The sequence below is a fragment of the Strix uralensis genome, chromosome 2 (assembly GCF_047716275.1).
Source record: "Strix uralensis isolate ZFMK-TIS-50842 chromosome 2, bStrUra1, whole genome shotgun sequence".
Taxonomy (NCBI): Eukaryota; Metazoa; Chordata; class Aves; order Strigiformes; family Strigidae; genus Strix; species Strix uralensis.
In genome coordinates this window covers 103420645-103445368 of record NC_133973.1, presented here as the reverse complement: position 1 = coordinate 103445368, position 24724 = coordinate 103420645, and the positions used below count along the sequence as shown (strand labels likewise).

Below are 24724 nucleotides of genomic sequence, written 5' to 3'. Positions count from 1 at the left end.
GCAGATGTAAGGTGCTGTTGCAACAAATTTAAAACAAACAAACAAACAAACAAGAGAGCTTGGTTTCTGGAACTAATCCTAGGGCTGAATCAGAACATTAGGACTTTGACAGGCTCCCCTATGAAATAAAAGCCTTACAGAACAGGACTCCTGCTACCCAGCATTACTCCTGCTGAATGAGAGTGTGTTTTTGCTGGTACTTTTGCTGCTACTTCCAAATGTTTGGAGTCATTATCTGTGAGAGAGAGCATGTTGGCCTGTGGGGATCTTGGGGAAGCCGCCTGAGCCCCGTGTGTGTCACAAGGTCTGGTTGGGACGGGTGTGGGTCAGGAAGTCTCTGATTCCTGAAAGAAAGCTGAACTGAAACCGCTGTGGAGGAGAGCTTTACCAGCAGCTGCCCTGAGAGTCCTGCTGGGGAAACTACCGTGCTGTGCACACTACTATGAGATAACCAACTGTAAGAGGATTTTAAGCTGGTTTTTTGGTTTTGTTCTTCTCTTCTTCTTTTTAATGTTGGCTCCTATGTGGGTCAAAACAAGGAGCTTCTGTCTGCCAGATATTTAACCTCTTTGGCGTGATGCTTTCATACCCTCTGTCATGTTGTGCTTCTGCTTACTCCCACTCCTTCCTCCTCCCTAGCTGTAGGTTAGAAAACCAGTTGCTTCACAGCAAATGTGTGTGTTTGGTTTTGACAGTTATATCAGATAGAAAAAAATACTAGAAAGGATGCATCAGCTTAGTGTTTCATTAGCTACTAGTTTTCAATGAAGTTGAGACTTCATGAGGTAGATGGTATGAATGAGTGATGTTGAAGTGTTACTTCAAAATGTCCAGGGATTTGTAAGGCATTGGTGTACAACAGTTGCTGCAAAATGTTAGTAATTTTGTAGTGCACTTCAGGACCATGTGCAGTGTGTGGGTGGAGTTCGTTTGGGTTTGTGTTTTGTTGGTTTGGGGTTTTTTTAAGAGTGCAATTTGTTTCCTTTCCTTTGGACAGTTCTGTGGCACAGCAAAGGACTGTAGTCATTTTTCCTATCCATACCACTCATGATTTTATAGACTTCTAGCATATATAACCCATCAGCTAGACTTACAGGGATGCATTTTGCAGAACATTGCCAGCTAACTGAGCAGAATGGCAATGCCAAGTAGAACTCCTCCAAGAAAATGTTCTCCAGAAGTAATGGGGTGATTTCACTTCCTTTCCTTGTGGGCCTTATTGCTGCAGCTGTATCCACCCATCTGCTCAACTCCAAACTCTTGTTCAGCATGATGTTTGTACTCATGAATGTCTTGAACACTGAGCTGCTGAACTACAGATCAGAAAGGTAGGAAAAACAAAAAGTATGTCAGAGGAAGAAACTTGGAAGTGTGCTATACTAATACCTTCCGTCCTGTTTTTGCTATGGGAGGTATCTGGCAGTAGCTGGTCACCTAAGTTATGTACACATTATATTTTAGTTATATAGTGTTTATTATGTTTTTACATACATTATATTTTTTTAAAATAAAACCCACTGAAAACAGTGCAAGAAAATGTATTGAACTTTTCCTGGTGTGGTATAAAATATTCGATCAGGATGAGCATCTTGTTGTCTAAATACCACATTAGTTTATAGTGTGAATTTCTAACCTGAAGTGGTTTTGCAACCATGGAAATAGGAAAGTGGAAATACCTATTATAAATTAAATTAGCTATATGAAATTATGGTAGCCCCACATACAGCTTAGCTCTTGCACATTCTTTATCCTTCCTCTTTGTAAAATTCTCTCCTAAAAAGGAATTTGGTGATGTACTCTGAAAGGTAACAAATTCATGCTCTGTTGAACCAAAGGAGGAAGCATGTTAATGCTTAACGTGCTTTCAGAAAATAATGTTATTTTAAACAAAGGAAACACATCTTGTGTGTCTCTGTTAACTGTGTTTTTGATGTTATCAGTCAGTGCCTGGAGATTATAGCTCACAGTGTAGTCTAAGACCATCATCTTTAGTATCTCTAGCCTAGATATAGACCAGTAACATCGATACCTTTCTGTAAACGAGTTTCACGTTCTTCACTGATTTCTGATTTTGTATGGGTTTCTGGTAGAGGATTGTCCAAATAGGGTGTCATGAAGTAGTCTAGTCTGAAGTAAGAGAGCCTAGAATTGCTGTAGCAGTAGTATTCGTATTTAGTAGCCTAGGTTATCCCTAATCAGAAGTGCATAAGTTATATGTGATCGGTACTTACATTTCCTGAAGTGGACCAGCAGTAGTTCAGTCATGACCTAATTAAGCCCTCATCCACTTAATTTTCTTTTAAGACCTGATCTCATTTGGACACAAGGTAATTGATTAATGACATTAAAAAGACACTCCCCCCTCTTTAATGGCATACATTTACACCTGTACAACAAAGTCTTCCCATGACACACCTCTAAGCATTTGGCCAGAATTACCATGAGGGACGACTTGTGCAGTAGGAGCTGATCTATACAGGAGTGACTTCATCTAGACATTTTAGGGAAAACAGACATTTCTGCAACCAATAATGGTGAGTGGAACAAAGCTGCTAAAAATGTACTCCACTAGTACTTTATCCTTTCATATGATACATATGAAAAAAACAATACTGGAGGATTTCCTCCCTCCCATCTTCATTCAAATCGAGGAAGACATTACTGGCTAAGGCAACGGCTGAACTTTATGTCCCATCCTCAGTCATGAATCTTTTCTGAATGGAAGCAAGAAAATTAGAGGACTCCAAGCATTTACTAGAGTTTCCTCATAGTAGCTCTTTCAACTTAGCTATTGCTCCTCCCCCACACCCTGTCAAAAAGAGAGAGAAAGAAAGAGGTGCAAAGGTAGACTTAGCAAGACTGCTAATGTTGAAAGGTGAGTGTTCAAGCCAGTGTTTCTTATGACTTCTTTATAGATATCTTGAAGTCTAGAACAAAGCAGACAGCACAGGCTGGCACTGAGCATTTTTTTTTTTCAGAGCTAATAAAAAATCCTCACTATTACTCTGGAGCAGAGGTGTTTCCTTACGAAAACAGCCCCTAAAACAAAGCCAAAAGCAGAATGTCATAGTGTACGGGATTGCACAGGCCTTTTGGTCTTGCCTCCTTAGAACCTAAACTATTTGGAAATGCAATAAATAGAGGAAAACAAAAATATTTTTCTTTAGATCTTTAATTATGACAATATGCTATACGGACTAGAAATATGTTTTTCTGAGTCCTGTGTCTGCTTGGTCTATTCTGGCTCTTAAAAGAGCAAAGGTAATATGTGAATAGTTTAGGTATTGTCAGTGTACTAAGGGGTCACTGGAAAACCTGATAAGAGAAATCTTTATTTCCTAAGAAAGTTCTAAAGTTTTCAGATTAATTACATTACCTGTAAAAGCTGCCATTGCAAGGAATGAGAACTAATAAAGGAATAGGTTCAAGGTTTCATATTGAAAAATACATCAGCATGACTTACAGTTTTTACTCCATTTATGTTTAGGTAGTTGGTTTCTCAGCATTTTCAGATGAATGCTCTTCATTCTTGTCATTGGTTGTAACTAACTTCTTCCTTTCAGTCTTTCTCACCAGATAGAGCCACCATGCTTATGCCTTTAAAAATGGGTGTTTTTTCAGAGCCTGTTACTGGTTCTTAAAGACTGTTGGTCTTAACAAACAAACAAGTGGCTTTCCTTTACCTGTAGCCATGCTGAGAAACGTGTAAAAGACAATAGGACTGAAAAATGTTTTCATCACATGACGGTGTAGTTTGCTGCTGTCGATGGAAACTTCCAATCTACTAAAAAGGCAGATAATCTCATTTTATCCCTAAATTCCATTTTGGTGATAAGTGAACAAGATAGTGTTCTGTATTTTATCTAGCTTTCCCTGCTTAAACTCTTGCCCCCAGTTAATAGCTTATTGTTCTCATCTTGTCTGTTTTAAGTGCTCTTAAGAAAGTACCTAAAAAGCCACAGAAATTTCCACGGTACATGGACTTTGGAAAAGTGAGCATAATCTTTACGAGAAGTACACTAAGAGCAGAGGGTGTCCAGTCCTGCTGTAGAAATTGAAAAAGTTCAGCATAGAACTGAGCTCCTAACTTACTAGAAATGGAATCCCCTCTGAATTGGGGAAACAAATCTCTTCCCTTTTTATGTCCTTGTTCTTTTTTATTTCCCTGTTTTTAAACTGTAGTTGACTTACTGGTGGTTTATTTCAGGGAAGAAGCCAAAACCATCTCGTCCTGAGTCCCCTACTACAACTCCAAACATATCTGTGAAGAAGAAAAACAAAGATGGAAAGGGTAAGTCAGAGTTGTTGCTGAAGTTTTTAAAAGTGCATGGTTTCTGAGCAACCTGTAAAACATTCACTAGTTCTCTTGTGATGTAAAACCAGGTCTTAAGCTGAGGGATGGGTAACATCTCATCTTCAGGCAAGTAAAAAGTTAGCGCACAAGATTTCTTGGTGAAATACCCACTTCTTAGGGAGAATAACGTATTTGCCACTTTAGTTGCAAGGGTTCTTGGAAACTTTTCAGCCCCCCGCAGAGGCTGCTGCATTTTGATTGAAGTCTTGGGGAGCACTTTGCATTGTATTAGTGTTTCTTGGGCTGTGGTTATTTTGACAGATGATCTTTGAAAACGTTTTCCATCTGTGTGTGTCTAATTCTGCATGAGGCGCTAATCAAGGCTGCCAGTTGGCAGCAGGAAGTACCAAGCCCTGAATTTTGAGGAAAGTTATAACACAGCTTGAAGACTTGGGCAGAAAACTTGGGGTTTTGATACTTCTTCCATTCCTCCTGTGTTTAAAAAGAAGAAAGAAAATAAATACCACATAACTGATACAATAAATCATTTCCTCCAGACCCAACTGTTCCATAGTGCCTGTCAGTTTTGTCAACAACTCAGTTGCTTTGCTGTTGGGTCCAGCACCCGCACCCGTGCCCAGGCTGGCGTTTGAATGGCAGCCTGATGCCTTGGCCCCCACCGAGTTCTGCTGTGCTCAGCAGGAGCTGGAAATGAGCCTCCCCTGTGTCACCCCAAGTGCCTGGACAAACGTCTAGGGACTGATGTGCTTGCCTGCATACAACATGTGCCAGGACAGAAGCCCCGCCAAACCTGGAAGGTCGTGGCAAAAGAATGTCAGACTCTTGGAATCAGAAAAATTGCTACACTGACAAATGTTTTTTTTTTCTTTCAAAGAGAGATTTTCTGCAATAACAGGGAAAAAAACCCTCTTGGCAAGCAATAAATAATTAACAGGTTAATGCCAGCAATTTTGAGTATGCATTGTTGCCTGTTTTTTAAATTGAAACTTGATTTTTAAGTAAAAATGAAAGAAAAGTATCAGAGGAACCTCCAAGGAGTGCTCAAATGAAATAATAGCAAATATTAAAGCAGCCAGTCACAGATTTAAAAGGCAGAAGAGTCTAATGTTTCTGTCGATGATAGCAAAGATACACCATATTTCACATTTGTCCATTGTTACAAAATTGCTAATTCAGAAGGAATTAAAAAGGAGCGTGTTGCGTGAAACCACTGCCTGTTAAGAAAAAAGCTACCAAAAAAGCATTTGTTTTGCATTTTGAGGAGCATAAAATTGAGGTAAAAGGGATATTAATATAACTGGCCATGTCAGGGAAGCATCTAGAAAATCATGGATCTGTCTCTCAGTATCCACAATGTTCCCCTAGGGGGAACATGTATGCTAAAATATCAAGCCCTGCATATGATTACTGGATGTGATGCATGGATAAAACTGAGTTTTCTACATATTTCTTCTGTTGTGACTCAGAGGAGGTTAAAAATTCTGCCTGTGAGTAAAGCAGAGGTGGTTTTCCCAGACAGTCCTCTTCACAGTGATTTTCAGTGGCTGAGGAGTGACAAATTTTCAAATTGTCTTGATGCAATTGAGCATTTGCAGTCTAGACTACAACAGAAGTACCCTGGATTAGATGGTAAGGGGCTGGGAATGCTTTCACTCCTGGCTGACACTGTGTCTTGCCTAAGCAGTCTTAACCTTTGCCTTTGGGGTATCTGAAGGCAGACAGGCTGACCAAGTTGGGAGACATTTGTTGCAAAGGCAGTGTTTTTCCTCTAGGGATGTTCAGTTTTCAAGTTTCCACCTGCTGAAGGAGCTGCTAACATTTTGTACTGCCAGTGCTGATGACTTTGCTAAATATTTGCAAAATATGGATTATAATACAGTAGTATGGGAGTTTTCATTTGTAAGACACCTCCTCTTGTTGAAAAATTTTCAGACTGGTGGTTATTAAAGTTGAAAAAACTGCTGGCTTAAATTGAAGCTAACAAAAGAGATTTTGTTACCTCCTGATGCACTGGGCATCATTTTTTTGTTAAACTTAAGAAATCTGTGCACGGTGTCCTCACTGTGTTTTTGCACAGCTACTTGTGAGAGGTGATACTTTCACACAAGAAGTTTTTTCTTCCTTTCTCAGACTAACAACATATCACTAAGAAGCTTATGTGCAGCTTCAAGTGTCCAAAAGAACATCAGACACCAAAAGCCTTAAAAAAAGAAGGAAAAAGGGTCTCATTAGTTACACTAGTTTAGACTCCTTAAATGTGCTTTTGGAAAAAAAGAATATGCAGATTTTGTAGTAGTTTTAAGTATTTGCAATCTGTGATTTTAATACGTTTCCAAACAGATGTGATGGATTTCCATATATAAGTGTTTGTGACTGCTTGTTTGTAAAATGAAATTTGAATGTTGTCAACCAGCAAGTGCAAGCACTCACTGGATTAAAAAAAAATCTTTTTCTGAACTTTATTCTTGAAGGTTTGCCTACCTCAGCATATGCCACTGATTGCCCCATATAAATCTAATTGTTAAAAGTAAGGATTTTGTTTGGCCTTTTAAAGGATTATAACACTCACCTCAATTCATCAAAGTATTTAAGCAAGGGCTTAATTTTCAGTATTTTCAGAGGATGAACCTGAACATGTTCCTATTTGAGGAAGCAATAGTGACTGCTTCTGTAACTGGATTAGGCAGGAGGGAACATGTGCACATAGGTGACTAGTGCTGTCTAATGTTGATGGTTGGAACGAGATGACTGTAGGTTGACTGGACCTGACTGTAGGTTACAGACAGTGGCTAGGTGTTTGGGCACCCAGATTATGATAACTAACAAGAATCCCTCCCCTTGCCCTCCATGACTATTTCCTAGTCTTGATACATTACAGTGTATTTGTAAAGATACCAGCTTTTTAATTTTTAGATTAATTACGTCGTTAATAAAATATGGTCAAGTAAATTTTTTTCTTTCTTTTTTTCTGTGTCCTGAAATACTTTTATTTTAGGAAATACAATTTATCTCTGGGAGTTCTTACTAGCACTGCTCCAGGACAAAGCTACATGTCCTAAATATATCAAATGGACTCAAAGAGAGAAGGGCATTTTCAAACTGGTAGATTCCAAGGCTGTGTCCAGGTTGTGGGGAAAACACAAAAACAAACCTGACATGAATTATGAAACAATGGGTAGAGCTCTCAGGTATGTGCATTTTTAATAATAGACTTGTTTTGTTGCCTTGGTGTTTGCATGATTAAATGCTTCATCTAATTTGTGTAACAACAGCAAACTATCAACTTAGGAAATGAAGAAGTTATTTCAACAAAATAAATAAGCTAACTAAAAGTAACCCTTACTAACCTCAACCCCAAATCAGTCACCTTCAGTCTCAGCTCAGACATTTTCAGTGCTGCTGCAAAAACTGCATCTTCACAGTCAGCCACTAACAAAGAAATTGAAGCATCCAGGTGGGGCAAGCCTCTTTTACATAAAATTTGAATTTCTTTTCTCCAAAAAATCCTAAATTGAGGTGAATTAGTGAAATTATTTATACTTGTTACAAATGATCCTGTTTCCAGTGGAAGATACAGTTTTAGAATTCAGGTCTGGTTGTGTTTCTCTGAACTTGCATGTACAGAGAGTTTTAAAACATCTTACCATGTGCCTCTGCCTGTCAGACTGGGATTTTTCTACTGTGCAAAATAAGCAGACATCCACAAAGCTTTAGTCTTGCCTGCTGATTGATAATTGTCCAACTAGGCAGCTGTGCATTTCTTTTCATTTCCCTTCACCCCTCACCTTGATGTGCATAATTTCAAATTGTCATATTAATTTGTAAATATAACAGAAGTACTCTCCTGTCCTATTGCCTTTGCTTTGTTGTAGCTAAAACGTTTGCCCGTGCTGACTGGTGAATAAGCTTGAATTCAGGTAACTGAAAGAACTGCATGAGTCAAGAGGAGTTTCATGCAACTTTTACAGTGTATGAGTCGATAGCAGAGCTACAAACTCACAGAGTTCTCTCTCTCTCTCCTCAGCGTTACCTGAGGTTGAAATTAAAAGGTGACAAGAAATACCAGTAAAAGAAAGTTGTTTGAGGAAAAAATACACTATTAAACTGGCCACTCCTTTATAATGAAGAAACTAGGCACTTAAAATATTGCTTACTTGTTACTGCTGGTCTTATTTTCTGCGTGTTTTGTAGCTTTTTTTTTTTTTGGGTTTTGGGGTTTTTTTGGCAAAAAACACTAGGTAACTTGATGTGTGTACACTTTAAACAGATACTATTACCAAAGAGGAATACTGGCTAAAGTAGAAGGTCAGCGTCTAGTATATCAATTTAAAGACATGCCAAAAGATCTCATCTATATAGATGACGAAGATGCGAGCCCTAGCACTGAATCATCAGATTCAACTCTGCTCTCAACTCCTGTGGCCAATAGAAACCAGTCGAGCAGATCTAGAGCATCTGCAAACGCGGGAACAAAGGGAGGATCAACCACAGTGCTAAAAACAGGAAACTCAAAGCCTGCTAAGCTGAAGGAGCAAGTAGAAGTTGAACAGCAGCAGACACCTGGCTTGACTTCAGAAGTTTTGAGGACAATGCAGTCTCCGCAGCCAGTATATCCCACTCAGCTTTTTCGGACAGTTCATGTAATGCAGCCATTGCAGTCCCTCACAGAAGGACATGCAGCTGTAACCAGTAATGTTCCGGATGAAACGTTAAATCCCTCGGTTCAAAATATAAGGTAAGAACATGCACAGAAAATAAATGTATGAATAATAATAAATTCATTGGATGATGGCTAGATAGACTAGATTCTTTGTTGAGCTTCAAAAAAAAATGCTCGTCTCCCAGTTTGGTTGAAGTGAAATGGTGTCTTTGTGGCTCATCCTAGGAACTGGGAGTTACTACAGCATACTGCATCATGTACATTCATAAATGCTTTGCCTTTGGTAGAGGGAAGCACATCTTTCCTGCGGTATTAGGCCTGATGGAAATCCTTTAGAGAGGAAAACTACACAACCTCTCTTAAAAATTGGTTCTGTCCTGCAGCAGAGGTGGTATTTTCATGGCTCTGCTTTTTCACTGACTGTTTGGTGTCTTTGCTTTTGAATTATAACTGGTGTGTCTGTATGATCCCTTCAAAAAGATTTTCCTTCTTGCTTAATTTTTCTTCAGAACTTTTTGTCATCTCTTTAATCTGTTGTATTGTCCCCAGTTACAGCAAGGGGAAGCTCTATGTTATCTATTCTAGCATTTTGCTGCTGTTACAAGAGTGTGTTCTTTTGATTTTAGAAAACAATTAACAGAATAATCTCATGGGAGCTGTGTATCTGCAGACTGTTTTGGGAGACAGTCATGCTTCCATGCTTAATTTGTAAATCAACTGGCTAACACTACACAGCATTTAAGCATCATGATTCCTTTGTACCTACCAGTTAGAGCAGCATCCTAATTGAAGAGGCTTTAAAAACAACCACTTAAGCCTCCTTTTACCCTAGCCTTAGACATCCCCTGATGGAGCTTGTTCATCTCCACTGGCTACAGAAGACCTAAACCAAATAAATATTCTTGTAATCTGGGCCCCTCACAGGAGTGTCAGAGTTGTACATGGTACTTCTGGACCTTAAAGCTTCAGGAAGGCTTCAGGATATAATTCAGGAGCTGCACATTCTTAATGAATTATGAACATCACTCTTTTTTGAGATTTGCTGTGTTAATATCACCATTACAACGGTTATCATTTCGTGCTGCAAAATGGCAATAATGCTATTTCCTGCTCCCTTCCTCTATTCTTTCCTTTGAAAATTACATCCAGAGCCACCAACAGATTTGGAGTGCTACTATCTGGGGTTAACTGCAATTTTGTCAGAGAGAAGTAATGACAATGAGACCAAATAATTTCATTTCCAAATAGTAAGTTTTGCTCTCTTATCTCTGCTACTAACAGGATACTATAAAAGCTAGTCAGTTATTCAAACTCCACTTATATAAAAGGAAAATCCAGAATAGCAATAACAGCTAGGTTTTTCAGAAGAACTGAATCTGTTTAGATCAGCCTCCAGTGACTGATATAATAGAATCAGTAAGAAACATTTAGGAGATAACCAAGTGGTTGAGGAAGCTGAAGATTTATATATGGAAAACCAAGAGTGCAGCTTCAATCAAAAAAAGTTATATTATCTCTTCTTTCCTTCAGGTAGAAAAACCCCAAACTTCAAAATTATCCCTGGACTGCCTAGTTTGAATCCTAGTTTTTTTAATTTCTTTAAAAATTATGTAATATTTTCATTCATGTTGCAATATGAAAAGTTCCCTTAAAAGAGAAATTCACTGTTTAGTAAAGGCTGCAAGGGAATAAATACATTAGGCCATAAAAGCAAAAATATTTTTCATAGTTACTGGTAAGCACTGTAAAAAACCTGGAAAAAGTTACCATTTTTAAGTAGACAATATCTGTTTTCATTTGTCTTTTAATTCTGAAATGCATGATTTGAAATCAGATTGCATTTTGCTTATTGTTCTAACCAGCTGGAATTAGTTCAAGATGCACGTAGGGGAGGGAAGGGTTATATTTGATCAGAAGTTTATGTGAAGGATAATTATGAAGAATTTGACAAAAAAAAAAAATCATTTTTTGGATCCATTTGAATCCATAATTTTGGAATTCATTTACAAAATTAATAAAAATCTGCATCAAGGTGATGTAAGTTTTTAAAGCTTAGGAATGAAGCTACTCTGTACAGTGCCATCTGTGATTTCAGGGTTGATGAAGGATTTAATTACTCGTAAAAATTGACTAGGGCAATATAGTGAAAGGAGACAAGTACAGACATAATTAAAGCTATACAGTACCATTTAAGTCAGTAGAATAATGCTATTAAACATTAATAAGAGGAAAGTTCAGCAATTTGCAGAGTTAAATAGCTCTAGGCTAGACCTACACTAGATTATATATCAAAAACAGTATCAATAGTATAGATGGTATAAAAAATGGTAACAACAAACAGAATTATGTCTAAGACCTAATAAGGCAGGCAGGCAGGCAGGCAAGAAGTCCAGCCTAACAGTTGGAAAGCTGAGTGACATTATGACATCCAGTTATTGCATTATGGTATTTCGCAATTGGACCTTAGGCAATAAGCTAAGGGGGGAAAAAAGCAGTAGAGATGATACATGTGTGAACTTCAAATGAAGTAAAAGCCTTAAAGCCGTAAGAGTTCTGTATTGCATTGGTTCTAATCCATTGTTTGTAACTTAAAACATTATTCCATTAAATCAAGATTACAGTGTGTCTCAGGAAGGGGGAAAAAGGATCCATGGATCTTTTCAGTGCAGTATGTAATTACTGCATGGTATAGAAGTATTGCTAATTAAGGAAGAATGCACTAAGGTGTCTGAGCAGTTAGAGTAAAAATAAAAACCCCAACCCAGATTTTTTTGGTGTGCTTTTAACCAGGATGGGCCAAGCTGCAAACCAAGGTGCTGATGAGTCCTGTACAGTAGTCACTGCCCATTCCAGGCTCTAAAAAATCAATTTATGACAGATACATTTCTGCTTATTTTCAAAATGCAAACTTGAAATAGCTTGGTGAGGTAGAATGGCACATGGAACATTTTTTTGAGGTATGTTTTAGGTCTTGTTTTACAATAAGGCTAAAACAAAGGAACTGGATTTTGGGTTGGTTTGTTCAAACAGCTATAAATCTCTAGCAGTTGAATGTGTTTGTGTACACTTTCTGAATTGCTGCAGTGGGGCTTCCATGAGGGTTGTAATGAATGGTCTACATGATTTGAAAATGTACAGCAGGTACGATTGCCGTTACAGAGTAAGAGCTGATAAACGTTCTGATGTATGCACACTCTCTGTAGGGTTGTGGTTGGAGTCTCTTTACAGTAGTTTTATAAGGAAGCATGAGGACAAATAGCAACATTGGTTGCCAGTTGGTGTTCAGAGTTTGGGGCACATAGATCAAGGTCGCTTGGGCAAAATGGCAACCAGGGTTTGGGAATGATCCTCAGAAGGTTTTCTGATGCATACTGGTTAGTGGTTGGGCTCCTCTTTGAAGTGTGAACATCTTGGACCCATATAATTTGTCTTACTCAATGTAGCTTCTAAAGTTTTATTTATATAAATGTTCTTCCCTCTTCTTCAGGGAAATAAACGGTCTTCCCTCTGCAGCAGTTTGCGTTTGTTGTGTTGTGAGAAGAAAAAAAAAATAGAAAATATTGAGGATTTTTGAGGTCATAACAATTGGCTTCTTAACACTTAACCATATCCTACAGAGGAGAAGTCCAAACATGCGTCTTCTCTGCTGAGGGACTTGGTAAAAGAATCATATTTGAAGAATGTTGTGAAGGGCTCGTGTCACCATCCTTCCCCTGTGCTAGGCAGCATTGCCTGGTAAAGGCTACTCCCAGAGCATCACTGGGAGCACATGGCAGCCGTTCCCCAGGGCCTCTTTGCATATCTCAAAGACATGGGCATGCCAGTGAAAATCAGGGGTTGGTTCTTCACAGAAGACAGGCAGTGGCTTCATTTATAGCTGCACAAAGCTCATGCAGTTTTGTGTACTTCAAGGGGAGGGTAGTGTCTTACTCTGAAGCAGAAAGGTCTTGGCTTTTGGATGGCTTTTGATGGGCTTTTTATACAAGTTTGGTGCTGCTGTGTGCAGGGGAGACAAGGAGAAGTGTTGCTCACCAGGGATAGATGCCTCTTCTTCAGTGCCAGTGCTTAAACAGAAAGGCCATGATGTGATGCTAACCCAAGCTTGGGAAAGAGGGCAGAAGCAGGTTCAGGTCATGCAAATTGGGTTTTGCTGACTGGGAAGACATCTAGTATCCCCAGTGGGAATATTCAGAATTGCAAACTGTCATGATTTAATGCCAGGTAGCAACTGAGCACCACACAGCCACTTGCTCACTCCTCCCTACTTCCAGTGGGATGGAGAGGAGAATCGTAAAAAAGTAAAAGTTGTGGGTTGAGATAAGAACAGTTTAATAACTAAAATAAAATATAATAACAATAATAAAAATATAATAATAAAATGTAATAATAATAGTAATGAAAAGAAATATAACAGAGAGAAAAATAAAACCCAAGAAAAGACAAGTGATGTACAGTGCAATTGCTCACCACCCCCTGACCGATACCTGAGTAGCGATCCGACCCTCCCGGCCAAGTCCCCCCAGTTTATATACTGAGCATGACGTTCTGCGTTATAGAATATCCCTTTGGCTAGTTCAGGTCAGCTGTGCTGGCCATGCTTCCTCCCAGCTTCTTATGCACCTGCTTACTGGCAGAGCATGGGTAACTGTGTGTTACCAACATTATTCTCATGCTAAATCCAAAACAGCACTGTACCAGCTACTAGGAGGAAAATTAACTCTATCCCAGCCGAAACCAGGACACAAACTCACTGCTGTTCTGCAGGTCTAACTGCTCTGGCTCAGTGGATGCAAGCACAGTTACTGCAGTCTACAGTCATGTATCTGGGAGCTGAATTTGGCACCACATGTTTCCAGTTATAAGACAAAACCAAAAATGCCTCTCTGGATGAGCATTTTATTTCTAGCTTTTTCCAGTGAGCCAGCTTTTTTAAGGAAGGAAAAAAAAAAAGGCTCTTTGAATTTAGTGCTTGTAAAATTGTTCTGTTTAAATCAGAATAACTGACATGGGTTAACCAGAATATCTGGTTTGTTGGAGTAATTGTGCTTTACTTTGGAATTCAGAGGCACTGAAGTAGGCCTGGGATTCAGCTCCATGTTCACTGGGTAGTAGTGAGTGTAAAGGCCATCCTTTCTGTTGCTCCATAAAGTGTACCTCTCCTGTAAGGCTAGGACTTACCTTGTCATGGGTAGTCTAGGACATCGTACAGGGCTTTAAGGTGCCTGTGTTTGGGCAATTGAATTGCCCCCTTAAATGACTAGGGCTGCAGAGAGAGAGATGCATTTTCGTTTACCTTTAATCTAGAGTAGTAGTGATTTAAGATGGAGTGTCTTCTGGATGGAGTGAAAAGAGGTTCTAATGTTACTAATGGTTCAAAGAAGATCATACCGTGAGTAATTTAAAATTATATGTGTCTGTGTGTTATTGACTGTATGGTACATAGCTGAATCTTATGGCCGACAGCTCTGTATACCAAGAAACTTGCAATTAGCTGACTGCTGACAGATCCTGTGCAATACTTTAGCAGACTTCAGCTTTTAAAGACAATGTTTCTATCAAAATTCAGTTTATTGTTTCTTTTCTGTATTTTCAAGTTGTCATTGTGATAGCTTGGACAGAGCATGTTAGAAGACCAGTATCCTGACACTGTTTTGTAGCTGGGGGAAAAGCTAATACAGACCACAGAGGACCAGTGGGATATGCTTTGTGTGTTCACTTCTGAACTGGACAACTGCTACATGATGAATCAGCCACAGCTATCATCTTGACCTTTTTGCAACCTTTGGGGTAGAAAACGTTGCAGTAATTCATCCTGAAGGTGACACAAGTGTGGACCACAGTGGCAAGATCCTCATTCAAGAGGAGAAGGAAGTAGCTGAAGGTGAATCGTGTTTTTTCTGGGCATGAGCATTCTGTGTAAGAACAGTGATGAAGCCAACAGTATGCCAGTGCAGTGGATTGTCCCAATAAGCAGAGGGAATTACCTTTGAAAGTCATGTTTACCCCAAGCAAACACATATGCTTTTTGCTGTTGCTTCACAGTCTGTTTCTGTGTCCAGGCTATGATGTATTGGTGGTCTGATTGCAGCCATGCTGATGCTGAAAACCAGACAGATTTGTCTAGCATGAGTTTATCAACTCTGAAAATGTGATTACAGCTGCTATTTCAGATGAAGTGTCTTCATCTTGTGCCATGTATAGACGTTAGCTTGTGTAAGTTGTGCAGTGAATATCACCATTATGTTCTGTAATTATACTTTGCACCCTATCTATACGGGTTTTGCTTGAGCTTGCATAACCACACAGACACAGGGAGGAAGTCTGGCACTGTCCTACTGAGATTTTGCATTGACCATCTGCTTTCAGTCCTTTTTCCCTGAATAAGAATGAGAGTCAGATCTGCACAATCTCAGCTAGTGTTGTAGCCCATCACTACTCCTCTGCTGTTCCTATAGGTGTGCTGAATAAAAACTGTTACAGTTGTCAGTCTCAGTAAAGAGCTCACTAGGGCTCCCTGGGACTTGTAGAGGAACATGAACAAATGAATATGATGCCAGCTGAGGACTTCTAGGTAATGAGAAACAACTCCTGGCTAATATTTTTAACTTTGATCAGCCAGCATTGGTGCATGTGCTTTGCCTCTGTCTGCAGTTAGACAATAGTCATCCGTCATTGCAACAAGTTGGGTCTTCGTTCTCGAAAGGAGGGCCTGTATTAGAAGCTCTCCAGCACACTGCCTAGCAGATACTGTTGGATCTGGCTAACCGCTGCTGTAGCCTTCCCAAAAGGAAGGGAAGCAGGTGACTGGTGCAAAGAGCTGATCTCTGTCAATCTCTAAGTGAAGGCTTGACTGCATTTCAGGTTTCACGATGGTGAGGAAAATGCCCTTTCCTGAGGGAGGTGTTGGTCAGAAATAGGCTGATGTGATCTCAGTGGGCTTCTACAAGAAACTCTCATTTAGCTTACAATAGGGTGTGTTTCCAAGATCACATTTACAATAGCAACAACTTCTATCACTGCAAAGACTTTGGTTATAACCAAACATTTTGATTTGATTTTCCTGCAGCTGAGAAGACCTTTTCTTAAGCCCATTTCTGATTTAATTTCTGCAGTAGGTAGGAAGAAGGCTGCTTACCACAGAAGGGACTTCAGAGTCATCTAGACAGATCAATTTTTTTTCTGCACAATGAGAAACTATCCACAGGAGCTCTCTTTACATGTCTTTGGCACTGTCAAAAGAGGTGGGGTTTCTGCAGGTCTCTGTTAGTAGCCAAGTTTCTGAGTTTTAATTCAGGTGAGTGTGCAGTTTTGAAAAATTCTGGAAAGAAGGCTGCAAGACTGCTTGGGTCTGTAAAAAGGACACCAGACTTGAGAGTTGAGTCCACTGTCTCTGTCCTCATGACATAAGAGATTATCTTGTCCAGGCAAAGAGCTAGACAAGAACAGAAGAGTTTTGCCCTCCCTTCAGAGGAGGCAGTGTTCAAACTAGGGGTGAAGGCATCAAGTGCCTTTCTACCTCTCATGGACATTTCCCCCTAGACTGCTGAGCAGCTCCTGTCTGCATGGCTTATGCTATAGAAGGGCCAGTGGCTACGAGGCAATATGCTGGGTGAAGTATTGACAAGATTGTTGATGATTGTGAGGATCATGTACACAAGCACAGCTGTGGAGCAGTTTGCAGTGACAGTAGAGCTCCTGAGTTGCATTTGGCTGATGCTTCCTATAGTCACTCAAAAGAGATTGCCTCTTGACTTGGGCATCTGAAGTGGTTCTGACAAACACATCTTACCCCTTCAACTCCCTTGCTCTTCCTAGCTTGACTGAATGAGTTGTTTGCAACCAGTTAGTTGAACAAATGGGGAAAGTCCCTGGAAATTCACCCGTTTATTTCAAGGCCATCGTTTCCCCTGTAGCTGCAGGTTGAACAATGTGTATGTTGGAGAGGGAATTCTCTTCCGTTACCTCTCTCTGTGTATTTCTTAATACTGCCTTATTTCATTTCCTTACTGTGCTGTGAAATACTTTCTTTACCTTGGCTTGTAGCTTTAGTATTTTCTTTTGGTATCTTCTCCCTTTCTCCATTTCATAAATTTTGTATAAATTACCATGAATAAACTTGTTTTTCCTGCCTGTCACTTATTGTTTGCTTTATCATTAGTCACCTCTTGATGAGCTAATATGATATTGCACAATTCTAGGGTGTTAACAGTACCAAAGAGGCTGAGAAATAGATGTTCATTTTCTGCCAAGGTAAAATGACTTAAGAATTTTTGTCATTCTTTTCTCAGTTGTAACCAGATTGTTTTATGGCAGCATTTCCTTTTCATCACTTCTGCTCAATGTTCTTGTTCTTTTTGTAACCTCAGCAGGAACTGTTAAAGTAATCATCCAATAGATTTGTTTCTTAGAGTAGGAAGGGTGTTAGAAAATTGATAGTGAAATTCAGAAGCATAGCAAAATACACAGTTCAAAGCACCTAAAATAATGTAGCCCAGTGTTAACAGATCACTTCTATAAGTAGTGTGTACTGTTGGTCTTTTTTTCAGCAGGCAAAATGATTAACAAAACCTGTATTTTTTTCAATGATATTCAAGGCAAATAGTTTGTGCAGATAGATTTTTTTTTTTTTTTTAGTTTGTAAACAGACACAAATGTTTGTAGTCTTACCAATTAAGGCAAATGTCTTGCTTAGTCACCATTAGCATAAATAACAAAGTGTATTTATGGTGCTGTGGGCTACTTAATCCTGTGCTTGTACAGACATCTGCATGCTTTCCCTGTAGCAAGTTTACACTCTGTGTGTGTGGATATATATGTGTATACACGTTTATATATGTGTGTATCATATATATGTATCTTGACTGATGAAGAAGCTAGAGCATCTGGAATAAACTATTAGTCACAGTATGATGTACAGGTATGAGACTTGCTTTCAGGAGAATTAAGTGGCTTAACATCAGGATGCTGATTACAGTGTGCTGAGACAAACGGTCTGGTTCCGTCCTCTCAGAACTGTTGCTCCTCTTGTTTTGCATAAGACCTCTGCTTTGATTAGATTCAGTTCACACTTTTTGAGGTTGTCCTTTACAGCCATTTAGCAGCTAGAAGGTTTGGTGGTTTTTTTTACTATTTTGTTTTAAAACAACACAGCTAAAGAATGATAAAGTAGCTTCAGAGTAATATTTGGATGGCATACCACCAGAACAGGCTAGCTAATGCTTTCAAAACTGCAACTACTGAGTTGATCTTAATCCTTCAGGCTCAAGTAAGTTTCTTCATGGATTAAGGAGCTGGCTTGGTATCTACTCTGATACTTTTAATACTTTTCTTATGGCAAGTGTCAGGTGTCTTCCCTTCTTAGCTGTTCCACTTGCATTGTTGGTCTCTGTAGACAGACTTTCCTGGGTTGAGCTGCATCTATGTGACATTGTGATTTTACTGCAAGTTTGTCTAACTGTAGGTAGTTTACTTTTTTTTTTTCCCACAAAAAGAAAAAAAGCTAGTGGATACCCTCATCCTGTTACTATTTCTGACACAGTCATTTGAGATTCTTCTATCAAGATCCCAGGGGAATTGCTGGGAAAAAGAAAAAAAGAGTACTGATAACCCTTAGCAGACTAGGTGTGAGCCTTGGTGCTGTCATTCTGAGCCTTGCAGTTTAAGCTCAGTTGTTGGTATTTGCTGTGCAGCACCAAGTTCTCCAGAAGTTGGAAAGAAGGAAGCGATCACTCTAGCTGGTGCTTCACCTCTAGCCAGCCGCTATTTGCATGAGCTTCTGCCTTGGGCTGTCTCCAGTTGTGTGAAACACGAGCTCAAGATTGGCTCTGGTATTAGTTGCATCAAATTTTGTGTCCTGGTTATTATGGCCTCTGTGATGAGACCTGCATGGGAGCCTCATGGGCAAGGATTTAGATTTGTTTTGCTATAGCAGCATTCCTGGGTACTGCAACCTTCTTTCTTGTGAGGAAGAGAAAGCTACAGATGCAGATTTTGTTCCTTGTATTACCAAGCCACCTAGGAGGTGGGGAAAAGATTGTCTGCAGCAGGGGCTGGCAGTTGCAGGATGCTCAGGGAGTACTGATACCAGCTGGGTTACTGGAGCTGCTCTTGCTGGAGCAATCTTTGGAGCTCGGCTAGAGGCATTTCCCAGAGGACTGAGCTGAGAGGGACCTGGGAAATCCTCTACAAATACTCCTTTACTTGTCTCTGCTGCTGCACTAAGAAGGGGGGAATGCAGCTCCCTGTGCAGTTGGACTACTGCCAGCAGCAGCATCTGCATCCATATTGCCCTATAGCTTCAGCATCACATAAGTCCTGCTTTGGTAAGCTTTTTGTTGTGGTGGTGATAGCCACAACATGATTTTAAATTGAAGTTTTGAATATGCTGAGTCTGATCTGACTGGTCATTGACTAAACACTGGCAAATAGGATTTCAGAGCTGTAAAAAATAGGTACTATGTGGGTAGAAGGACTATAGAAAGGAGGACATTCCACGTTAGGTGTATAGTAGGCAACCCTTACAGCATATCTGAGGACCAGTCTTCAGAAGGAGGAGCATGCAGTATTGTGCATGGAATTTGAAGTACAAATGTTGACAGTAAATTGCTTTCCATCTGAAGTGATTTCAGCAGGGGTAGAAATAAGCAAGGAGGAGGAGGAGACAGTTATTTTTGGTTTAGGTCAATGTCAAATATGTTCAAGAAAACACAAGGGAGAGCTTAAGACTAAAAAAGAGAAGCAGGAAGGTTGGAGAGAACTTTGCAGAAGGAAAGAAAAAGGTTGTCAGAGAGAGCATAGCATGGTGGGCTGGAGCAAGCTGTGGAAGGGTGTCAGAGCAGTACCCTTCCCTTCCTCTTCCCCTCCCCTGGAAAACATTTGCTTCACTGGGAGTATGTTGTGGTTTGGGTGTTTTGTTTGTTGTTTTGTTTTTATTTGCATGACTGGAGTGTATGCATTTCAGTCACATTTCTAAGTCACCATTGTCCATTGTAGTAGTTGCGTACTACAGCAAGATGGCTGTTAATCCTCTAAAGTTGCCCTCTCAGCTGTACCTGTATAGAAAGTAATGTGGTACCCAAGTCGGAACCTGCAACTGATGGAATCGTTCCTAATTTAAACTGATGTTTTGGGAGCAAATTCTGTTCACTTGCTTTACCAGAAGGAGCATGCAGGCCTGGCAGACAGAGAACTGGGTGTCCTGGGAGTCTGAGAAGGTCCTGACCAGACTCACTGTTACAGTGCAGACACTTTTGCTTATAGGTAAACATATATAGAGGTGTCACAAGAATTCAGGCCTGACTTACGAATTATTTAGGCTCATGACTTACAAATTACTTAGGGCACCTCATGAAATTGATGGCAGATCTGTAGTGGGTCATGCTTGTGATGTTGGTTGATGCTTGAGAGATCTTAGATGCTATTCCCAGGTTTTCTGTGAACTACTGAATGTCTCAAAGGCAGGCTGTTCAGTTTGGTGATGGTAGTATTGTTCATGCAGGGTACCTTTACTTCGGGAACCATGTTGCTGAATTCAGGGGTCAGGTCCAGTTCTTATTAGGAGAGCGACTGCTACCTCTTTTGGAACTGTTGGGTAAATGAAATGTTATGATGCCAAGTGATTTTTCGATAGTAAAATCTATAATTATTTTCCAGAATTCAGCGTGGAAGTGTTCTGACCCTATAATATTTTTCTAATCTTTTAACAGGACTTTACAGACTCCAACCCAAGTTCCAGTGGTTGTTTCTCCTGGAAATCAGCAGCTGCATACTGTAACACTCCAGACGGTGCCTCTTACTACAGTGATAGCCAGCACAGATCCAGCCTCAGCAACAACACCCCAAAAATTCATTTTACAAGCCATTCCTACTTCACAACCCATGACGGTTCTTAAAGAAAACGTCATGCTACAGTCTCAGAAGCCAGTCTCGCCTCCTTCCTCAATTGTGCTGAGCCCAGCGCAAGTTCAGCAGGTGCTCACCAGCAGTGTGCAGACAATTTGCAACGGAACAGTCAACATGGCTTCGTCTCCATCCTTCAGTGCCACTACCCCCGTGGTAACATTTTCGCCTAGCAGCTCACAGGTGGTAGCTCATCCATCGGGCACGGTGATCACCTCGGTTATTAAAGCACCAGAAACGAAACAGATGGGCGTACAAGGAGTGGTAAAAGAAGAAGACATTGACAAATTAGATGATACTGAGCAGTCGGAGCAGAGATTCCAGCAGCAACCGTTTGTGATGGTAGTGTCCAGTTCAAATGGCTTCCCATCTAATGTTCAAGTGAAGCAAGAAAATGAGCCATTGGAACCCAGTTCATATTAATACATTAAAAAAAAAAAAAAAAGACCCTGTGGATGATTATTTTTCATAAATGTGATGGGACCTTTTCAGTTATGTATATATGATTTGATTCTGAAGCAAGATTTTGCAAAGCTACTTAATTTCTGCAGTTAATTGTTAGAATTCATGCTTTAGAATGGATTTTGATTTTCTGTTAATTGCTAAATGTTATCATATAAATAAAATTATATATTACTCATGTTTCAAAATACAGGCATGAAGGAACATGCTTTTTATGCTATGAAGACTTTCTCCTGAGGTTGTTGGCCAAAGTTTCAAACTTCCTTCTTATTGTACATTTTCAGCCTGTTGCTGATTTACATTGCAGTAACATTACCATAACCTTTTCTGTTTAATCCGTACGTGTATCACTTAACTTCTGAAGCAACAGTTACTTTTAGTGGGACATTTTCATTCCATGTGTATGAATTTTTATGATCAAGTATCTGTTTCATAGTGATGAATTACACCAGTTTAGATTTTGATAACCAGGTATCCTCTTGCATTTTTTTGCAGCACAAGCTCTTGTGTGCGCAAAATTGAATATACACTCCTATTGAGAGTACACCAAACATTTATTCCAGTAATGGACAATGCCATGTCTATATTTTATATAAAAACATCAGATATATTTAATTACAGAAGCTAACAGCATCACTACAGGTGCAAAGGTTTCATGCCATTTTGCAACTATGAAGCTTAACAATCTTGCTTTCTACTTCAGATTATTTTGTAAGGGGGGAGGGAAACGAAATATACACAATTTATGCAGGTATTTGGAGATTAATACTGTTAAGTTCTTTTTTTGATTGTAAATAATGTACATTCAATGTCACAGGGAGGTTTTTTCAGCTAATTTGTTTCCATACAAATTTTTGATAGATGCAAATAAGATCATTATGTTTAGAGGTCTAATGTTATATGTATTCATACTACAGAGTGAATTTGTATTTAAAGACAAATTTTTAAATGATGGAGCCCTCTGAACCTTGGGTCCTTGTCTTTTGTATTTTTAATTGGTTTATTATGAAAATAAATCAAGTGGAAAAACATTTTTCTGTATTTACTCTGAAATGTTTTTATATTATTATGTTTTGATGATCATCATAAATAACCAAAACACTCTGAGAAGCAGTCAACGTGATTAATCAGTGTGGGTCTGTGGTGGGACATGAGCAATTCATGAATCACTCCTGAAGAGACTCGAACGCAACCAACATGCTGTGGGTATCTGTTGAAACAGCAGTACTGTATGTTTTTTAGCTCAAATGAAAGTTGAGCTAAATCCAAGAACTGGACTTAAATGTCAACTTTTCTGTCTGTCATGTCCCGCTCAGACAAGGGAGACAATTGACTCAGAGTCGTAAATCCCCAGCAGACTGGACAACAGTGAGACAAGTCTCAAAGTCCAAACATTTATTAACTTCACACAGTGTACTAACTGGATACATGATAATTGGTGAAGCGTATAACGAGTTATGGCATGTGATATAGTATGCTTTGTGTTACTTAATGGTAGTGAGGGAAAGGGGGAAAAGAAAAGGAGGGAGATAGAGAGAATAGAGAAACAGAGATCACTGGTCCAGGTTCCTGCATTGGTCCTGTCTGAGTTCATCAGGGATGCATCCGTCTTCTTCATGACTTGTTTTTAATTTCTGTATTTCACTCCTTGCCCCCCTCAATTTAGACACACTTTCCTTGGGTCCGTCCCCTAGGTTGACCCACATACCTACGTATCCCATGTATGGGGAGGGGTAAGGTGCTTCATGGGATGATTTAATTAGCATGATCTTATTAATCTTCATTAGCATATTCAGAGATGTCAAATTTAATATGCATTTCACGGAAAATGAAGCAAAGGTCATTCACCAGATCGATAGCCCTTGAAACTTTACAAGATGCACCAAAGCAGAACCGTCCTGTCTCCACAGGGCTCCCTCCTCCAGCCCATCCTGTGTCGTCCAGGCAGCCTTATCAGCTCCAAACCCCACAGTGTCCACCCTGTGACTGTAGTTTTGTTACTTGCGAGTGTTTGAGACATTCCTCAGCTCGGAGGGCCTCTGCTCCCCACCCATCCCTTATCTCTCTCAGGCTGTTTTTTTCTCGAAAGCCTATTTCTCTCAGTCCCTGATTTGGGGCAGTTACAAGCTGTCTCTCACACAGACAAAACAACCCAAAACTTTGAACGTAATTCTGGGGTGCCATTCATCACAAAGGTCTTTCTTTGTAGCTTGTGTAACACAACTGTTGGCCCAAACTACTAGGGCTTCAAAACCTTGCATATTGCAATGTCTCAACAGAAGGTGGATTATAAATAAATATGATGCCTGGTAAGATTAGTGGAATGTAAAATTAAAGGAAATAATTACTTTCTATGATTGAATCCATGTAGGAGTTTTATTGATTGGTCCGTAAGGTTAAATTTAAGGATAAGCATATCAGTACTAAAAAAACTAACGGGAGCAGAACTGTAGCAGAGATAGTTTGCTCTAGTTGAATAGAAGTAACGCCACAAACTATGGAACGAGCAGTTCTCTGCCACAGCTGCCCTGTTCAATCCACTGTTTCTCCCCTTGGACTCCCATGCAGCCTGCAAATCCAACGCGCCTCACCCCATTTTCAGGAAGGCCGGCCGTACCCACACTGAAGCGACTGATGCCAGCTGGTCTGGCAGCACTCCCCGCAGCTGGGGAGTGCTGGCCGTACTGCTAGGGATGCGGGTAAGCGTTGCAGAAGCCTCTCTGAGACGGTTCTTATCCTGAGAGCTATTCTGGATTGATGAAAGCACCGGAGAGGGAGGTTAGTTTTTTTTAATCAAGACTATAAAATAGGGGTTTTTTCCCGTAGTACAAGTATTTTGTAATACTAGGAAATCTGAAGCGATAACACTGGACTGACATAAATGTTTTTAAACATGGGGAAGTTGTTTTGCCTTTATTGGAAACATGAAAAAAAATCATGCTGTAAGGTTACAACTTTGACAACAAAAATTCTTGCTATAGATGCAACTATTACAAAGGGAAGAGGATTTGTCAGCTTAGTTTACACGCGTTGGAGAAGTGGCGAAAATCTCCAGCAGACAGTAACGTGTCTCCAACAGCACTCTGTTGTGTGACCAACAGTAAATGAAAATCACTCCCTTCCCAAGTCCCTTCTGCTCCAGTCTACCAGCCGAGTGCATATCCGTACTTCTAACCCTCCCTAGTACGACAAAGGAAGAGAGAATGTGGACTAAATCATAAGACTCGCATTTGGAGTTTGAGCAACTCCCCTCTCGCAAGCTGCCTTGGTGCCTGTGGCAGCAGCCGAACAAAACACACGATCTCGAATCCCAGCTGCTGCTGACTCAGAAAGAAAAAAATGAGGCCGCAGTTCTTTTCTGCACGCTTGTGAGGCTGTGGAGAAAAAGG

The 24724-nt window shown here is 39.9% G+C and overlaps 1 protein-coding gene across 7 annotated transcripts in view; it reads left to right on the top strand.

Moving 5' to 3' along the window:
* The window catches only part of ELF1 (E74 like ETS transcription factor 1), a 96940-nt gene extending 74574 nt beyond the window's left edge, over positions 1–22366 (top strand). For all 7 annotated transcript variants that reach the window (XM_074859556.1, XM_074859561.1, XM_074859557.1 and 4 more), the window contains 4 exons: positions 4208–4291; positions 7311–7503; positions 8583–9050; positions 20681–22366. In XM_074859556.1, coding sequence (XP_074715657.1) covers positions 4208–4291; positions 7311–7503; positions 8583–9050; positions 20681–21296 — 1361 coding nt within the window. In that variant the 3' untranslated portion in view covers positions 21297–22366. The remainder of the gene's footprint in view (positions 1–4207; positions 4292–7310; positions 7504–8582; positions 9051–20680) is intronic.
* The last annotated feature ends 2358 nt before the right edge of the window (positions 22367–24724 follow it).